The sequence below is a fragment of the Oryzias melastigma genome, linkage group LG11, assembly GCF_002922805.2.
Source record: "Oryzias melastigma strain HK-1 linkage group LG11, ASM292280v2, whole genome shotgun sequence".
Lineage (NCBI taxonomy): Eukaryota > Metazoa > Chordata > Actinopteri > Beloniformes > Adrianichthyidae > Oryzias > Oryzias melastigma.
Genome location: NC_050522.1, coordinates 18,014,919 through 18,033,844, shown reverse-complemented (window position 1 = coordinate 18,033,844; position 18,926 = coordinate 18,014,919). Strand labels below are relative to the sequence as shown.

General features: G+C 39.8%; 1 protein-coding gene across 9 annotated transcripts in view; it reads right to left on the bottom strand.

The window, feature by feature from the left end:
- ptprua (protein tyrosine phosphatase receptor type Ua) overlaps positions 1-18,926 on the bottom strand; it is a 206,453-nt gene that overhangs the window by 78,878 nt on the left and 108,649 nt on the right. For all 9 annotated transcript variants that reach the window (XM_036214365.1, XM_024298204.2, XM_024298216.2 and 6 more), the window contains exons 4-7: positions 10,745-10,826; positions 3,641-3,756; positions 1,232-1,403; positions 91-384 (exon numbers count right to left, since the gene is read on the bottom strand). In XM_036214365.1, coding sequence (XP_036070258.1) covers positions 91-384; positions 1,232-1,403; positions 3,641-3,756; positions 10,745-10,826 — 664 coding nt within the window. The remainder of the gene's footprint in view (positions 1-90; positions 385-1,231; positions 1,404-3,640; positions 3,757-10,744; positions 10,827-18,926) is intronic.

Here is an 18,926-nt window from a genome sequence, read left to right as displayed (position 1 = left end):
GTCCCCACCTCTGCAAATTTCTAGTTTCACTTTTTATCCCCATAACTTCTAAATAACACAAGAGCTTTTTCTTTTTCTTTTTTGACTCACCGGCACACTTCGTCCTGCTGACCAGCGGGGGTCCAGGTGCTCCGGTTCCCCCCTCCCCGGGCCGGGTGAGCAGCACGCTGATGCGGTACTCAGTGTCAGGCTCCAGGTGCCACACTTTGTAGGTGAGCGATCCCACGCCGTGCGTCTCTGTCCACATGGACTGCGTGGCCCGGTACTGGATCTCCCTGCGGATGACGGGTCCGTCGCCCACAATGGAGTTGGTGTTGAGCTGGATGATCAGGTAGGTGGGCCCGGCCCGCAGGAGCTGGGGAGGCGCTATAGGTGTTGGAGGCACTGCGGGATAAACATGTGATCTCAGACAGGAAGTTATTTTGGATTACATACTCTACAACCCCAAAGCACACACCCCACTAGCTCACATATTCAACTGGACAATCTTCACAACAGAGAAACCTTTCCTAGATTGAGTCTTCACCAGATCCCGATAACTTAATTTCTATTCCTCAAGGTGTTTAATCATAAAAAGGTGGAATCACATCAGCGATGGAGAGAGAAGCCCTTCAGACTCCACCGAACCCTCATCTGCTCTCCAGCGCCGCTGCATTCAGGCTCATTTGCATGAATAATTGCATAAGCGATTCTGTTCTCCCTGCACATAAAAGTCTGAGTCCTGATGGATCATGTGACCCTTGTCTAGCCGGCTCACATAAAATCATCCATCACAGGGTGCAGCGAGTCAGTGGGGGGGGGGGTAAAGCTGTTGATTGATGTGCTGCAGAGTGACGGCACCTGCCCACGGAGCTTTTTATGACATGACTTAGTGGTACTTTGAGCGAGAGACGCCGTTTTTCGAGGAATGAAACGCTATGTTTTAGTGAAAATGGAGGCGGGGCCATAAGTTCCGCACTTTTCAACCCCTGAAGTGGAGCAATTGCACTGCTTGTTATGTAAAACAGTGGATAACATATGCTCCATGTTATCTGCAGTTGGCTTCACCCTTACATCCACTCCCAGCCCTCTGATCATGAATCAGCAGATGCGCTTTTAACATGTGAGACTCTATAAAAAAAACGAGTCATGAATGACCAGAAACGACAATTCTCCACATCCAAGCAGCAAAAGGACGTCTGACCTCCAGCGAGTTGGACTGAGGGGCCTTTACAATCTTCTTTTGGCTTACCTCGGACGATGAGCTCCCCAAAGTTGGAGACGGCGGCGCCTCTGGTGGACAGGGTGATGCAGCGGTAGAGGTCCTGCTCCCCTCGCTGGGCCTCCACCTGGAAAGTCGCCATCAGCCGCTTGTGGCTCAGCCGGGACAGCAGGGGTGTGTCGAGCAGCACGCCACTTCTCCGCTGACAGCCAGACAAAGAGATGAATCAGCCACGAGCACCCTGCTTGTGTGTACTTATACACCCACTTTTGGTGTTTTGATATGCTCTCATGGCATTTTTCCATGATGGAGGACATATACACTTTTTTTGTACTGCACTGTCATGACAGTTTATGGCCATTTACATGAAAAATGAAAATCATTTTAACTTTCTTATAGCTATGAATGTTCAAAACCAGTAATTTTTACCTTTTTATATGTATAAAATACACATGTTTAGCTAAATCATTTTCATGTCAAAATCCTTACTCATATTTTAACCATAATTGCATGTAAATGTAGGAGCTCTCATTGTAAATTTTCTAATATCATTTAAAAAAAATGGAAAAATATTGTTGTACACACAGCTGTCAAAACTATAAATTATATAATTTCTTGTTGAAAAACACAGCCATCTAACCATTAAATTCACCAATAAATTGACCAATAAATGCAATTAATGTTAAAGTAATTATTAGGAATATTACTTAAGGAACTTGTGAAGACATTTTTTTAAAGGGAAAATTTGGCAACCACAGCTGCCAGTTTTTTACTATCAAATTTACAATATTTTGTTACAGTACGGTTGCAAGTATGTGAACCCTTTAAGAGTACCTCAATTTCTGTATGCAATAAACACATTGTTGTGTTTTTTTTTTCATTTCAATCTAAATAACAACTATGAAAAAACAATGCCTGCTTAAATCAGACCAAAGTATGTTTTCATGTTTTTATCCAACCTAAACGTGTGTCCAGTTTATACATTAAACCAAGTAATTCCAAAGGGTTCACATATTTTCTCTTGCAACGTAATAATCAAAATTAACCTTAAAACTGCATTTCTGAGTATTTATTTATTCAAATCGTTGTGAATCAGGAGCAGACGAAAAAATTTTGTTTGAAAAGGGAGAATTTGTGATGTAGAAATTACCCTTGGCGGGTCACTAGCTTCCTGTTTTAAGCTATTATGAACGGGGAGGGGAAGTGGGGCGAGGTTGCTCCACCCCTATAATCAGAGGCAAATTTCAAATCAACTCCTGTTGCTCTGCTGTTGAACAACAGCTATTGTTTTTGCTTTATTTTACCTTAAAACAGCATAAATATAATTAAAAACCATTGGGAATGCTTCAAAACAGATAGAAAGATTATCGGAGAGGGACTTTAAAGACTATAAAAGTGAACCAAAGTGGACAACAGGAGGAAAAGCAGACAGGGAGACAAACGGGGGGTTCAAAATGCTGCAGGGGAAAGTCAGATAATAGCTTCATGATAAACGTGAACATCACAGCAGTGTTTGCATGTGGGGACTGGGGGAGGACCGGGCCCCCAGCTGTGGTTTGGTTCATGGGGACTGGAGCTGCCGTCTCCTCAGATCTGAAAATGCTCGCGTGTCGATGCTGCAGGCGGCTGTTGCTCCTGGTGTCAGATCCAGATTGTGCTCCTCTCTCTCCACCATAAGTGGATTATCACATGGCTTTTCACTGGTATGGAGGTCTACCAAAAACTTTCAATTTACTCAAGAATACTCCAAAAGTCTTAACATCCAGTTGAGAAAGTTGTTCCTTGTCACTGATTTTGTTAAAAAAATGTCCAGACTGAGTTCCCAAGTGGAGCCAAAACAGATGAAGTCTTCCAATCCTGATTTGGATGTTTGCAGATGATGTTAGTCTTTTTAACTGCAACCGGGACCTCCAGCAGGGTAGAACGTGCTATAACCGAGGCTGGTAAAAAAAAGAAAGAGTGCTTCCCCAAACATTATCCTGGTAAGTTAAACATCCTCTTCCATAACAGTCCATACCACTAGACTAGAAGATAACAGATGGATGCAAACACAAAGGGATTTTACAATTACTGAAAAAATGTTTGTGACAGAAGAAACATACTGTAGTAGAAGCTGGGTTATGTATGACCTGGATTATATAATCAGATAGGTGCAGATAGGTTTGTTGCCGCCCTGAAATGCCTGCTGGACATACAGATAGACTTTACGATGGGATATTTAGGTCAGAGCTGTGTGAAGGAAACCAGCGCTTCACTCTGAGCTGCTCTTGATGAAACTGTAAAACATGTTCAACCTTTTCTCTTTGAACTGCCTCTTCCCCTCCTCTGCAGTCCTCCGTTCTATAATTCACGATGTGCTGAGATGGGGGCTTGACTACTCCAGCAAGGATGATAAATAAGAAGAAGAAGAAGAAATCACCCCTGGACTCGAGCTCTCACCTCGAGCAGGAAAGGCTCCGTCTCTGAGACCTTGCCCGTGGCGACACACTGAAACGAGGCGTTCTGTCCGGCGTTCACCTCCACATCACCCAGCCGGGAGAAATGAGGCACCTTGTCTGTAGAGGGAAGACACGACAACAAACACATGGGATGAAGAAAGCAGCAGCTCAACAAGCTTCAACTCTACCAAGAAACAAACACCATTTATAAACACTGAAAACACAATATTTTTCCGCATTATAAAGAGCACATAAAAGTTCACTTTATTTAAAATGGCAGTCCGTCCTATAATCCGTAATGCCTTATGGGTTCATTTTGGTTGTGCTTACTGGTGTCAAAGCAATTTTGAGACATGACATGACACTCTGTCAAAAATGTTTGGACAAGTGTTATGGTAAATAAACAGACACAACTAATGGTTAGCAGTGTTGGACATCCAACAAGGTTGTGGTTTAGCATAGTCTATTTTAGCGGTATCCGTCTGTTTTTTACCAGTTGAAAACTAGATTGGAGGTTACAGGTATTGTCTATACTTGGATAACGCTTCTAACAGGGCTAACACTTCTAACATGGCTAACGTTGCTTCTAACTAGGGATGTCCCGATCAGGTTTTTTTGGGCCCGATCCGATTCCGAGTCATTTGATTTTGTGTATCTGCCGATACCGAGTCCCAATCCAATACTTTTATAAGACATTTAAAACATGAATAAATTGAATAAACAGATTAGTGTTGTCCCTTATTTATATTTCAATAACCTTCTTTTATCATTAAAAACTTAAATAAAACACTTCTGTGAAGTAGCTTTAATAAACAAGTAAAAACACAGTAAATATAAACTAGGAAAAAAAAATTCTTGTTATATAAGTGATAATTAGTCATGTGATAAAGTTTAGTGACTTTAGCTTTAAAATCTTTAGAGCTATTGAACATTTTTGAACAAATGTGATTCCTGTCCTCATTTAAAATTCTTTAAAATAAATTATGTTTTTGTTTTAGCATAAAATTTGATGAGTGTTCATGAATAGCTGATATCATTATTAGTTTTGATTTATTGGTTTTGTTTACTTAGTTATTTTTAAGATTATGTGCTTATTTTTTAAGTTCTTAAGACATCACATTTCCGTGTTTTTTTTTTACCACAGTAGTTAATTTTCTTAAACATGAAATATAAAGCTCTGATCATAATGAGAATAAATGTGGCGTGTTACAAACAAGTTCTGTAGTTAGTTACCATATTGCAAACAAGATTGGGAGTTTTGGATATCGTGAACATGCTAACCTGCTAACGATTCTAAAGTGGCTAACGTGTTACAAACAAATTATATAATTACTGTGTCTGACAGACGTATCTCTGACTCTTTTGTCTCGCTTTATGTCTTTTATAGTTCAGTGCTCTTCAAATATGACAGAAGTTTGAAAATAGACCATTCGTTAACATGGTTTATAATCCGTCCTCTCTATGCAGAAAAAACAGTAACTAAAAACATATTTTGGGTCAAACACTGACACACAAAATCAGACTCTGTTTATGCTATTTTAAAATGACAAAACTAAAATGATGTGAAAATGATTTAAATGTATATGAACCCTCCTGTGTGATGCTCAACTCTTTAACACTTTTATCCAAAATAAAAAAAAGGGACAAAATTACTACCATTTAAAAATAAAATACCCAAAGATACAAGAAAAAAAAGTTTTTGGCATATCAATGAACTGTCAAAGAGAAATGCAGACAGGCCTGAATAAACCTGACAGATGACTTCAAAGTCTGCTGGAGCTTCCACTCCGCCTGAGAGATGAAACATGACAGCAGACCAAAACATCAGATCTGCGTGGAGCCGCCTGGACACCGCATCCCTCCTGACTATTGGAAATTAGACCGCTTTAACCATCAGGTTTCCACCTACAATTTGCATTTTTTTTTTCCGCCATGTAATGTTAGAACGGCTGAGTTTTTGTGCACAAAAGCAGACAGTGAAGTCACACACATAAACACCCATTCAAGATTTCCTTTATGAAAAATGTTGGCAATAACTGGTTAGTAAGAACCCATTTTACCAGCACCAGTGCATTACAGATACTACAAATGCTAAAGCACACACACAGACTTCTCCAATGCATGTTCTATTTTTAAACACAAAATACCATGAAGATACAGACTGCTGCCCCAAATCAGAGAGATTTTCAGCAGCTTACTCTATGAAGACAGAGAGTTCCAAATTATCATATCAGTATGACACAGAAAGTTCTGGAAGCTGCAGCTCCACTGATCTGCTGAGGAACCAGCTGAGCTGTAAGTCGCAGATTTCCTTGCACTGCAGAGCTGAAAATATGAATCCACGCATCCATAGTTCAAGAGGTCAGAGATGCAAGCTGTGGAAACACAACTATTTTTGATTTACTGAAAAAGTCATCTTTTGATAACATCAGAGATTATTTGGTTTTATTGTCTGTACAAAGATTATATCAAAACAAAATGGAAAAGCATTTTTAGCTTGTTTTGATGGCGATGACTTTCAGTTAAACTTTATCTCTGATCATCTCTAAAGGTATAAAAAGACCACGTTTAGCTTCTCTTGGTGTGCACAGCAATTTTGCACATAATTTCTGTATTATTAGAGGTTCACCCACATTTGGCATGTGCCTGGCTGAGCAGCAAATGCAAATGGAGTTGAATATAGTATTAATTACTTTCAAGACTTATTTTGAAGTTTAAAGATCAAAATGATTGTATAATGTTTTTTAAGGTTTTTTCTATTTAGCCCAAATTAAGCAGACATATTTATTGTTAACTGACTCAAACACTGGAATTATTGAGGACAGAAAGTCTCTTTACTGTAGTTTTCTAATAATCAGTTAACACTTGTAATATTAAAAATGCAGTTTCCCAATTGTCATTTGTAGTTAATTCATTTTTCCTTTTCAATTTTATCAAATTGCTTTTTAAAATTCTTGGTTTGATTTAAAATATCTTAAGAGTCTGCACTCAGCATTTAGCTTTTGCATGACACAAGAAAGTCGTAAGTAAGACTTAAGTCTTAAGTATTGCTAAGTTATGTTTGCTCCTCTGCTGAGTCAGGGTTTTTTTGTTATGTTCAGTCATTATCTGGGTCTATGCTGACTCATAGTTCAGTGATGAATACATTTATTATAGTCATCGTGTCACATGTACAACTAAATTTAAAAGTACTCACTGCTCAGGGCTTCCTTCATACGGTTTCTAAAAGAATAAAATTATGATAAAGATTATAATAATGAATTCTTATGGTCAGATGTTCTGCCAAGTCATGGTCCAGTATCATGTTGAGGGATGGTCTGATTTCATACAAAGTTATGCTCTAGTGTTATATTGAGTCATGGTCTGATTTTATGCAAAGTCGTTGTCATGCATCAGGCTAAGTCATGGTTCTGTGTTATATTGAGATGGTCGGAATTTGTATCATGCTGAGCCATGGTCTGGTTGGTTGGCTGATCTGGTAGTACAAAAAGTCATGGTCTAGTATCATGTTGAGTCATGGTCTGGTAGTATGAAAAGTCATGGTCTAGTATCATGTTGAGTCATGGTCTGGTTGTACAAAAAGTCATGGTCCAGTATCATCAGTTTCATGTTGAGTCGTGGTTTGGTAGTATGAAAAGTCATGCATGGTCTAGTATCATGTTGAGTCATGGTCTGGTTGTACAAAAAGTCATGGTCCAGTATCATGTTGAGTCATGGTCTGGTTGTACAAAAAGTCATGGTCCAGTATCATCAGTTTCATGCAAAGTCATGGTCTGGTTGTATGAAGTCATGGTCCAGTATCATGTTGAGTCATGGTCTGCTTGTACAAAAAGTCATGGTCCAGTATCCTCAGTTTCATGTTGTGTCATGGTCTGGTAGTATGAAAAGTCATGGTCTAGTACTGTTGTGTCATAGTCTGATGTTCTGAATCATAGAGTAATTTCTTTGGTCTATTGTTCTCCTGAGTCATGGTTTAGGGTCATGATGACTTCTGTTGAGTCTGATGTTTTTTCAGCCATGAGCCAGTTTAACGTCAATTACTAGTTCACGGTTCTCCAGGGTTCTGGTCTGGTTTCATGTTGCGTCATGGCCTGGTGCCAAGACATGGTTTGATATTATTAGAAATCATACTTGTCTGTCATGGACTGATTCAAGGGTACATTATTCTCCAAAGTCCTGGTGCACGGTTCTTCTGAGTCATGATCTGGTGCTGCACAGAGTCACAGACTGATGTCATACAGAGACATTGTTCTGAGTCATGTCTAGTTTTGGTCTGGTGTCATGCATGGTTCTTATAAGTCATGGTACAGTGCTTTGCCGAGTCACAGTCTGATGTTTTGGGGTTTTTTTTTTTACTTTTTATAGTCAAAGCCTCGTTTTTGCACCGACCATGCTTCCGCTTCAGTTTTTTTCCCTTCTACATTTAAACATTAAACATTTTGAGGGCGATTATGATTTAAAGCTTCTTCTAAGAACTGTTTTTTTATCACATTTATTTAAGAACTTCAGGTTTCTTTTTACAGCAAAGTCACCAAAAACTGTTCAAACAGGGGGAGTCAAAGTAAAAAGGAAGCCCTCACTTGTGCTGCCAGTCAGATTTTTTTATTCTGTGTGAGCGACATGCAGATTCTTTCTAATTATCTCTCAAACTGTAATATTCAAAGCCCCAATTATAGATGGAGTCATCTGAGGATGAGGCAGCTGCATTAATAATTGCTGGGAAAATTAAATTTCAAATGTGAAAGCTCAGCACTGCAGATACGTGACCTGTCACGCCTTAAAGAGTGTTGTTAAAGATGCATAAATGGGAGTAGCATTGGGTCTTCAGTGAACTCGGACTGTCTGAGATAATGTTCTAGGAAAATGACTAATGCTCCCTCTTGTACAGAAAGGTTTGTTTCACTATAGAGGACATAGAGACAACCACAAAGAAACCAATAACAGCAAATTTGGTGTGTTTGAAAAGGAATCTTTGCCCAACTTTAAACAGGTGAGTTTATTTCTATGTTTCAATATCTTTTTTACTCTTGCCTGTGAACTTTACACCAGGCAGACCATCTCTACTGAGTAATTTACACAGTGAGGGGTGAAATCTTGTTTCTAAAGATGTCACCACAAGAGCATCATCCCCAGGAGCTTCGGATGAGAGGCACAAGAACGGTCCAACTTTCACCATCTGCACCAAGTCTAAAGTCCATCCAGCTGACAGAAACTCAAGCCCCCTACTCTCTAAATCACCATGGAAACACATCCAGCTCAACAAAAGAAGGAGTGATGGAATCGGAAATTTGAGTTTGAGTTTAAAAGAGAAAAAAGAGGCGAACAATGGTTTTGGAAAAGGGTTATCTGAGTTCATCTGCTCCCATGGAGGACTCAGTGATTTTTAATATGCAGCCAGTCTGGTTGTTCACGAGAGCCAGAAAAGAATATCTGAATTTCATGAGCTCATAAATACTCCACATTATCATTCATTAACATTTTCCCACATTTATGCAGCTAAAGACGACAATCCGCCCATTCTTACTGAAGCCGGAACAGGTTTAAGCAGCACTGAGTGAAATATAGAAACGGTGGACGGTTGCAGTAGAAACCTAGAGTGTAGAGTTAGTTGAACAAACCTGCAGTTTGTTTGTTAGTTTAAACTTAAAAGAGCCGGTTTCAGATTAGAGCGCCAGGAGGAGTTTATTTTGGGACAAACTTTCCTTAAAAATGTCAACGTTTTATAGCAAACACTTATTTTTACTCTATATTTATCAGTCCTTCATAATTTACAGTTTTGAACAAAGTTTTAGACTTACAACTGCTTTTATGGGTAGATATGGGTTATCTGTGGATGAAAAATTGGCAAACCTGTATGGGGCATCTTCTTCTTTCACTTTATCCCTTTCGGGGTCGCCACAGCCTAACAGTACCCACTGTTTCGCATCAGTGATTTGGCAGAGTTTTTTATGCCAGATGCTCTTCCTGACACAACCCTGTACTTGAGGGGCACAGGGACCCAGTTAGGCAGCAGCGTCAAGGGTCTTGCCTAAGGACCCAATCTGGGTGGGGATCAGTGGACAACCCTGGGAATCGAACCCAGGGCTCCTGTGTGTCAGTCCTTCACCTATCCCACTGAGCCACCCAGCCGCCAAAGGTGATAAGTCATAGCGGACACTTATACAACACGTAAGGGTACGTATGGGGAAGTAGGTGACACACAGGTGTGTTGTAGAAATGTATTATTTGTTCAGAACCATGTACACTATGCAAGGTACTTGTTAGTGCTGTTCAATTGACAAGTGCACGCACCCTAACTATTAGAAATTAATCAATCAGAGCATAGTTTAAGCGAGCGTCCGACAGACGCCGTCACCTGCACATTCATAGCATTTGTCGGAAAAGCACACCTACCTAGAAGGTGGCGTTACATAACAAGATCACCTTTACGTCGATGCGTGTAACTGACAGAATCCCTACAAATACTTTACAATACAATTACCATACGCACGACAACCGTAAGTTCCACTTTCATAGCGATTTTTGATGTCGCTGTACGGGCCTCAAGGGAACTGCAACACACCTACATTCCCCTTACGTGCAACTGCTCTTGTCTACGACCCTCCACGAACCCTGACAACCCAAAAACCCATACGGGTCAACCCTCTGTATGGGTGCGTGTGAGTAAAGCCTTAACGGTGGTATAAAAACACAGGTGGTATAAGAAGAAAAATATCTTCCAGTAACATCTACAGGCTCAATGGACTTGGCAGGATGTGAGCAAATTAGACCATTAGGAAAGTAATGTCCTTAAAGAAACTCCTCTCCTCTTTTTGTCCAAATGAGACTAAAGTACAATAGAAAAACACAAGCTGTGAAAGCCTCTAAGTGCAGTACAGCCTGCCTGTCCTCTCTGTGTAAAAGCACCTGGCTGGGAACATCCCAATCGACTGAAAAGGTCCTAGGACTTAAAGGCACCTCCTGCTACTCTGACAGCACCAGGTGGTATCAGGTTTTTGTGCCTACTTTGACCTCATCATCTCTGATCATGTCCAGGAACAAACTGAGCCGGGCTCCCTCGGCTCGGAAGGCTCACTGAAGGCCAGCAGGCATCCTGGGTACTTACAGCAGGGGTAATTGAGCAGTATGATGTCGTCCAAGGCCATGTAGCCCTCCCGCTCCTCCGAAACCGTCGCCTCAAAGATGATCTGTGGAGACAACGGATAGATTACATCTTCAAGTCAATGCTTTTTTAGAATTTAATTTCAAACAAAAGGTGTCAACTGTCCTCTTTCTCATTTGACGACTCTCAGAAATGTTTCACTTGTGAACATTTTCTAACAAAATAAATAAATCACATCTGAGAGTGAATCAATTAATAGCAGGAACTATTGATCTCTATTAAACCTCCAACAAGGAAATGTCAGGATTAAACAAAGAAAACAACAGAAGCTCTGTGCACTTCACTGTGAGCCTCCATCGTCTCTAACACAAGACATGCTTATTGTTAGAAAATTCCAAGGATTTCAAACATCAAATTCAATCATTACAAGGGATTTTACTGGATTTTTCTTGATATTTGATATTGAAACTTTTGTTCTTCTAGATTAAAGATGTAATACCAAGTTCTTACTATTTTATGGTATATAAGACTTTATATTAAACATCCCCCTCAACCAATACATCGTCTGACTTCCTTTCAGGGTCACACGGATTACACTGTGTTATTAGCACATTTTTGCTAGCATATTTGCCATCTCAGTGGTATTGTGAGGAAATGTTTTACCCCTCATTTTATTTACGTCCATGTAAAAGCCAAAGTAAGAAGGCTAAAGAACTTTATTTTTCATTTGTGTTTGGACAAATTGACATCTTTTTTCTCCAATTTACCTTGTTATTCCAATGTGTGGAAGCGATTTTCAGCAAAAAAAATATGGGATAGAAGGTTTTTCTAATTTTTTTTTTGTTCACTTCCTGTAAGATTACCGTCAGAAGACACTCTAATGCTCAGATGCTTTCAAAATAATGTCTGACAGTGTTAAAAACAGAGGCCAAATCACTAGTGCCAATAAACACCCGAGGAGCTCTTTCCAGAAGGCAACGAGGGCATCGTTCATAGGACTGGCCTCATCAACAACATCAATCATTGAAGAGTATGCACCCCCATCCAAAAACAACAACCAAGTTACAAAAGGATATAGGAAATCATTGGGGGAGGGGGTTCAAACTCCGGCCAATGACTGCCTATTTGAAGTAGAGCATGAAACAGTTTTGTTTCTTCAAGTTGGTCAAACTTTCCATCCTCAGGGGATAAGTAAGGTCATGGGCACGTGTTCAGCTTTATGGGTAAATTACCCAACAACCACTGTCTCAATGATTCAATGATAGAAATAAACATCAACATAAACTTTTAAAACTTCTTCAAAAAATAAAAAAAAACCTCAGGAGGGCTCAATCAGTTAAAATCAGTTTAATTGTGAATTCTTGCATATGACTTCACTCCATAATTACACTTTTGTGAAATGACTCCTGAGAACATAACTCACCTCACACATCGAGAGGCTCTCTAAGCATAACGCAAATTTAGAGAATTCTAAGAAAACTCAAAAGGCAATAAAATGTTTACGGCTCTACAGCTGTTTGATTAGATTAGTTTTAAACGTAGGAGGACTCTACTTATTTGAACATTAGAGTGAATAAATCCCTCTTTGCCAACTGGCCCTTTTATTAAATACATACAGGATCTGCAGGAGGTCTTAAACACAGCCTAAATGTTCACTCACTCATCTAAATGAGCCCGACTCATGCAGAGATCCAAAGTGAAATGGGGACCTCCCATCGTGCAACAGAGTCGTTCGGGCTTTCTGAGTCGTAATTACAGTCGTCAGAGCGCAAATCGTTCCCCGCGTGCACGGACTTCTTACAGCGGAGCTGCAGCATCTGAAGACGGAGCATTAACGCGCCACTTTACCTGCACGGCCCCCTCCACTTCAGATACCACCACACTGTTCGTCTTACCCTGAAGCTGACTGGAAGACAGACTGTGACCACGCACTCTGATGGGCGATGGATCGCAACGTTGACAATTCATCAGGCTTTAAGTGCCTTGGGCCAATCAATACCACAACAGGCCGTGGCAGATGGATACACGCTAAAGCTTTCTTTCCACAAATTTATTTTTAGTTTTCATTCCAGCGTTGGGCCATTAGAGACGTCTGACCAATAAAGTCTTAAATTCATCACACGTCAAATCACCCACGGCCATCGATTCACTCCACTACACGCCCCGGGCCATTATTAAGCTTCTCTGCCTTCACTGGCAGAAAGCTCTGTGTGGGTTTGAGAGCAGCCGGCGACGGTGCGCAGGTATCAAGCACCCATGCATATGCAAACACGAGCTATCATGCAAATAAATGCAGTGGAATCGTTTTACGCATGCAAAGGTGAGAGCTGCAAATGAGACCAATTACTGGATCCAAAGAGTAAAGTGCACGCGCAAGCAGTTTTGCCAGTTGACACGGCACAAATGGAACGCGAAGAAAAAAAAAACATTGCAGATAAAAGAGATATCATAGAAAGGACTGCGGAAACGCTGCAGAGAAAATGTGTTGCTCCTGCAGAGTCGCATTTCAACTCTCAACTCACTGCAGGCCTGAAAAAGATACAAAACAGCATCAGTGCATGCCTCATTAATCTAAAAAACACAAAAGACAAACATGGACACAACGAAATACCTAATTATTACTTCCATCAAACTCTAAACAGAAAGTTTTATTTTATAATTTGAATTTATTCGGAAAAGGAGCACATTAGTAATAACAATTAACAATGCAGTATAAACTGTCCTGGAGAGGTGGCACCTGTCCAGAAACAGGATAACGTACAAATGTACTCACTCACACACAGAGGTACTCGATAACACAAGCAAGTACCCAACTCTACCCAAATGTCCATAATTCCACATAAATGTACTTAACTAAACACATTATTTTCAAAAACACAAACAAACATCATGGAAATGTTCAAAGCAACAGACAATTACTGTATACTCAAAAACATATACATGTACCCAACTGCACACAGAAACATCTGACTGCACAAAGATGTATCCAACTACACAAAGCTGTACCCAAATACACACAGATGCATCTGAATACACAAAGATGTATCCAACTACACAAAGCGGTACCCAAATACACACAGATGCATCTAACTACACAAAGGTGTACCCAATTAAACACAGCACCAATTAGACTACACAAAAATACACCCAACTACACAAAGATGTACTCAACTAGACAAAGCTGAATAAGCTACAAAAGAATGTTTCAAACTACGTGCAATTAGATTCAACAACTCACATCTGTACTCAATTACATACACATTTCCCAAACTAAAAAAACATACTCTAAAACATATATACTCAATTACACACATTTGAACTGAAGTACATACAGACATACTTAATTAGGTGCATACAAATGTACTCACCACATTTGTTTTTAACTACACTCAAAGAAACAGAGGCATTCATCATTGAACACAAATATACATAGAGATGTATTCAGCTAAGTACAGATTTATTAATCCACAAACATATCTAATTACTCACAAATTTACTTATCAACAAACAAATGTACTTAACAACACAAAAAATCACTCAGCTACTCAAACATTTACTTAACTACCCTCAAATATACGCAACTATACACACATTTATTTCAGTACACAGAGATAGGTGTGCTGTGCAAAATAAATAAACAAATGTTCAGTGACTTAGCAATAAATCCTTAGTTTGTGATGTGCTGATCTTCAGTAGGTTTGAATATCTTAATAAAAGATGTCTTAGCAGGTTCTGGTAAGATTCAGGTTGGATCCTGGTCAGATACAGCCTTGGGCCTTGTCTGATCAAGCTTTAGACCCAGACTGATTTAGGTCTCGTCTTTGTCTGATCAAACTTGTTCCTGGTATTATCCAGGTTGGATCCTGGTCAGATACACCATTGATCCATGTCTGATCAAGCTTTGGTCCTGGTCTAATTGAGATCTGATGAGGGCTTGGTCTGGGTATGATCATGCTTTGCATCTGGTATTATCCTGGTTGGATCCTGGTCAGATACAGTCTTGGACCTTGTCTGATCAAGCTTTAGACCTGGACTGATTTAGGTCTTGTCTTTGTCTGATCAAACTTTGTTCCTGGTGCTATCCAGGTTGGATCCTGGTCAGATACACCATTGGTCCTTGTCTGATTAAGGCTTGGTCTAGGTATAATCCAGCTTTGTTCCTGGTGTTATCCAGGTTGGATCCTGGTCAGATACACCATTGGACCATTGGTCCTTGTCTGATCAAGCTTTGGTACTTGTCTGATTAAGGCTTGGTCTAGGTATAATCCAGCTTTGTTCCTGGTATTATCCTGGTTGGATCCTACTCAGATACATCCTTGGTCCTGGTCTGATTCAATCAGGTTTTGTCTAATCAAGGTTTGATCCGGATATGACCAGCTTCAGTCCTGATCTGATCCAGAGTTGGTTTCTTCTGAGACTCCTCTCGGTGTGGCAGGTGTGAAAGCTCACCTGAACTCTGATTTGGAACAAACAAGAGAACTCTTTCCCTTTTGAAAATAAAAGTCTTCCTTTATTTGCAGATGAACTCTGGCACAGTTCATTTCAGTGTGAATGCTGGTAGATTTTTCATGGATCAAAGAGAAGTAAAGAACCAAACAGAGGAACTGATGTAAGCACCATATATTTGATGGGGAAAAAAAAGCTCAGAGCATGAATATGAAGATGAAGAAATCATAACAAAGATAGAAACTGCCTGCTGGGTAAACGTAGTGTAGTGAAGAGCTGCAGACTCTTATTCAAATAGGATAGTCAGAGGACTCAAAAACTAGTCACTTTTCTTCTTCCTGTTGTTTTCTCATTCTGGTCAGAGATTGTTTCAATCCATAGCTTCCCCAAATGAACGGTTGCCAGAACTGAATACATTTTTTCAGACAGTATCATCTGTTTCAGCAAACTAGACTCTACAAATGACCATACATGACTCAGACAGTTAGATCTTTTCCAGTGTGTTGATTTTCCTTAATAGAAATAAAACTGTCGCCCGTGTGCCGCACTGATCCTGACAGCCTGTTTCTGTGTTTGTTTGTCATGTTAGTGTTCTCTGAACACTCCCATGCTGCCGTGTTGCTCTTTGTTTACGGCCCCTCATTGTACCCTGCAGAGAGCTTTGAAGCCTGCAGTAAGAATATGATATACAAAGTGTGTACTCTGTAAAGAAGTATCAGAGAAAAGCATGTAGGAGAGAGGGGAGCAGAAACACCTCGTCTTGGAAAGGCGGCGTAGTTTAAGCCCCACTGTTGTTGTTTGTCACAACAAGCCAGATAGCATCTTTAATATTTGATAGCAAAGTTGTACCCCTTCCCAATCCCCACACAAGCGTGCGCTAAGGAAAATCTATTTCTGCAAACAATACAAAAGATGGATTTGTCCAAACGAGAATATTCAGCTCAAGGTGATGTCATTCTCCTAGCAGCTCTCTGGCTTTGTGAGTGGGTGACAGATATAAAAATAAAAGCCCGCAGCACCGCAAAGGCAGTTTCTTTGAAGAGTGAAGCCACTTTTGGTTTACTGGAAGCAGCGGGATGCCGTCTCTCTGCTGGAGGCTCAGAGTAATCGTCAGCAACCAAAGTGAATGGCACCAGAAACAAACCGGCAGCGGCTCTGCAGACAGAGCAAGACGGTGGAAGCAGAGAGCTGCCGGACAACTTCATCTGAGAAAGAAAGCAAGTATGGATTTTAATATGCACCTCCCCCTACCACCCACTGCCTGGTGTTTGTTCAGAGAGCATCAGGGAGCCGATAAAGTAACTACATTCATATTGCACTCTCAGTGTCCTTGTTGAGCCTGCAGAAAGTTTTTAGGCTGTAAACTACATTCCAATAACAACCAGGAGATATGTGTTTCCTGTGGAAAAAGTGTTTATTGTTATGTTGCTAAATCATTTTGTTGCTCCCTCATTGATCGATGCTATAAAGCTAAGAGAAAAATTAGCTTGAAAAATTGTAGTAAAGTTAGTTAATTAAATTAGCTGGGCTATTTTTAACATGCTCAACAAATTGCAGAAAAATGGAAAATAGCAGATAATGCTAAAATAGAGTTGAATAATTAATGGGGTAAAAAAAAAAAGCAGCATGTCAAAATTAACAAACTTATCTTGAACAAAGCTTTGCTCAATCCCTCCAGGCTAATGGAAAGTTAATGCAACAAAATGAGGGAAAAATTTTCAGTTAGGTTAACTAAAACTTTTTGTTGTAAGGTCAATATTACCAGTCTAAATTTTAAATCCAAGTTTCTTCATTAAAGTTAGCTTAGTAGTGTCAGAAAATTGAAGTTAGCTAGATAGCCTAATGCTAAAGCTAAATTTGCTTTAAAAAAGCATGGGAAAATAAAAACTAGCTAAACAGTGCTAATGCTAAAGCTAAATTTCTTTTAAAATTAAAAATGAGAAATCTAAACGTAGCTGAACAAAGCTAATTTTGGGCTAAATTTTAAGTGAAATGACATTTTTAGTGAAAGCTAAACATTTCATAACACATGTTCCTTACTTCCTGCAGGTTAAATGCAAATATAGCTAAATAAATCATAGTAATAACATTTGTCACATTAAATGTAAATATTACGACGGAGTATTTGGGCCATCATACAAATAAATAAATATATACATTTACAAAAAGTGGTAAAATTGTGAGATAAAGGTTCTAATTTTGCAAGAATAAACTTGTAGAAACATGAGTGAAAGCGTCAATATTTTACAATAATAAAGTTGTATTTTCATTTTCAAGTTACAAATTGAGAATTCATGAAATTATTATGAGAGATGCATGTATGTGGTAACCTTAGCATTGGTTTTACAAATAAAGAATAACTTAGTCTTTCAGCGAGTCAACATCGATCTTTATGAGAATAAAGACTTTGGAAAGAATTTGCAGGACACTGGGCCTCTTCAGAAGAAGATTCTTGGCGGGCGAGCCATTTACGTCGTCAGCAGTAAAGCTGCAGAAATTCAAATGTATCGTGGCAAATGGGTCCTCTCAATGCGGTACCCGCCAATTTTTACTGCACTATAGACATGTAGGGCCATTGGTGAGACGGTGATGGGGTATTGCTGTATACACACTAACACACACTCAAACACGCATGCATCACACAAGGAAGATGGGACCTTTGACCTTCTGTCCCCTACCCCATCCCTGGCAGGGAGTGCTGGTGGTCTTGTCTCCTGGGTGCTGGTTTCCGGGGCCCGGCGGCCTCCTCTCCACGCGGGGAGAGGAATCCCTGAGATTTAAGACCCAAAGCAAGGGATCAAATTACATCGGAACCTAGGGATCCTCCATGTCTCAGTGGTGCGGGTTCTGGTCCTTGCTCTCGAGAACTGGACCTCTCCAAAAACTCCATCAGTGGGTGAGCTTGTAGGGTGTCCCTCTCCTGGGCAGAGGTTCGCGGCCCCTGCCTGCCTCGGACCCCCCTGGAACTTCCGCAGCGAGGGCGGGCGGTTGTCTGGAGCATGGGGCCGGGTCTCCCTTGGGGGGTCCTGGCTCATACCTGGGTTGGGGTGTGGGGGGTGCTTGGCACCATTGGGTGGTAGTGGGCTGCTCTTCTGGGGTTGGGGCGCTCTCCGTGGGTGGGGCCTATTGCTGCCCCTCCTGGCACGATGGGGGTGCTATGACAGTAAAATCTGCCCAACACTAGAGACTCTCAGCTCCTATCTGTGTGTTCAGCGGTTGGACAGGACAAGTTAAAAAATAATAATAATAATTGTCAAAAAAGCATGTTTTTACTGGTAAAATTGTGGATTTTTTTTTTCTCATAAATGTACAACTTTATTCTTGTAAAGTTACAAGTTTGTCTAACAAATTAACAGTTTTACAACTTTCTTCTCGTAAATGTAAATTTTTTTTCCCGTGGTATTTTTCTCTTGAATTAGGATGCTAATTTCTTAAAATTACAACTTTTTTCTCATAAATTTACAACTTTCTTCTAAAAAAATGATCACTTTCTTCTCATAAATATTCTTGTAATATTACAATTTACTAGGTTAATTTTGTAAAATTACATATTTTTTTCTCAGAAATCTAAGTTACTCTCATAAAATTATGTTTTTTTTCTCATAAATTTAAGGCTTTATTCTTGTAAAATTACAACTTTTTTTTCAAAAAATTAGAAATTTGTTCTTGTAAAACTACGATTAAAAATTATAATTAAAACTTTATTCTTGTAAAATTACTACTTTCTTCCTAAAAATTT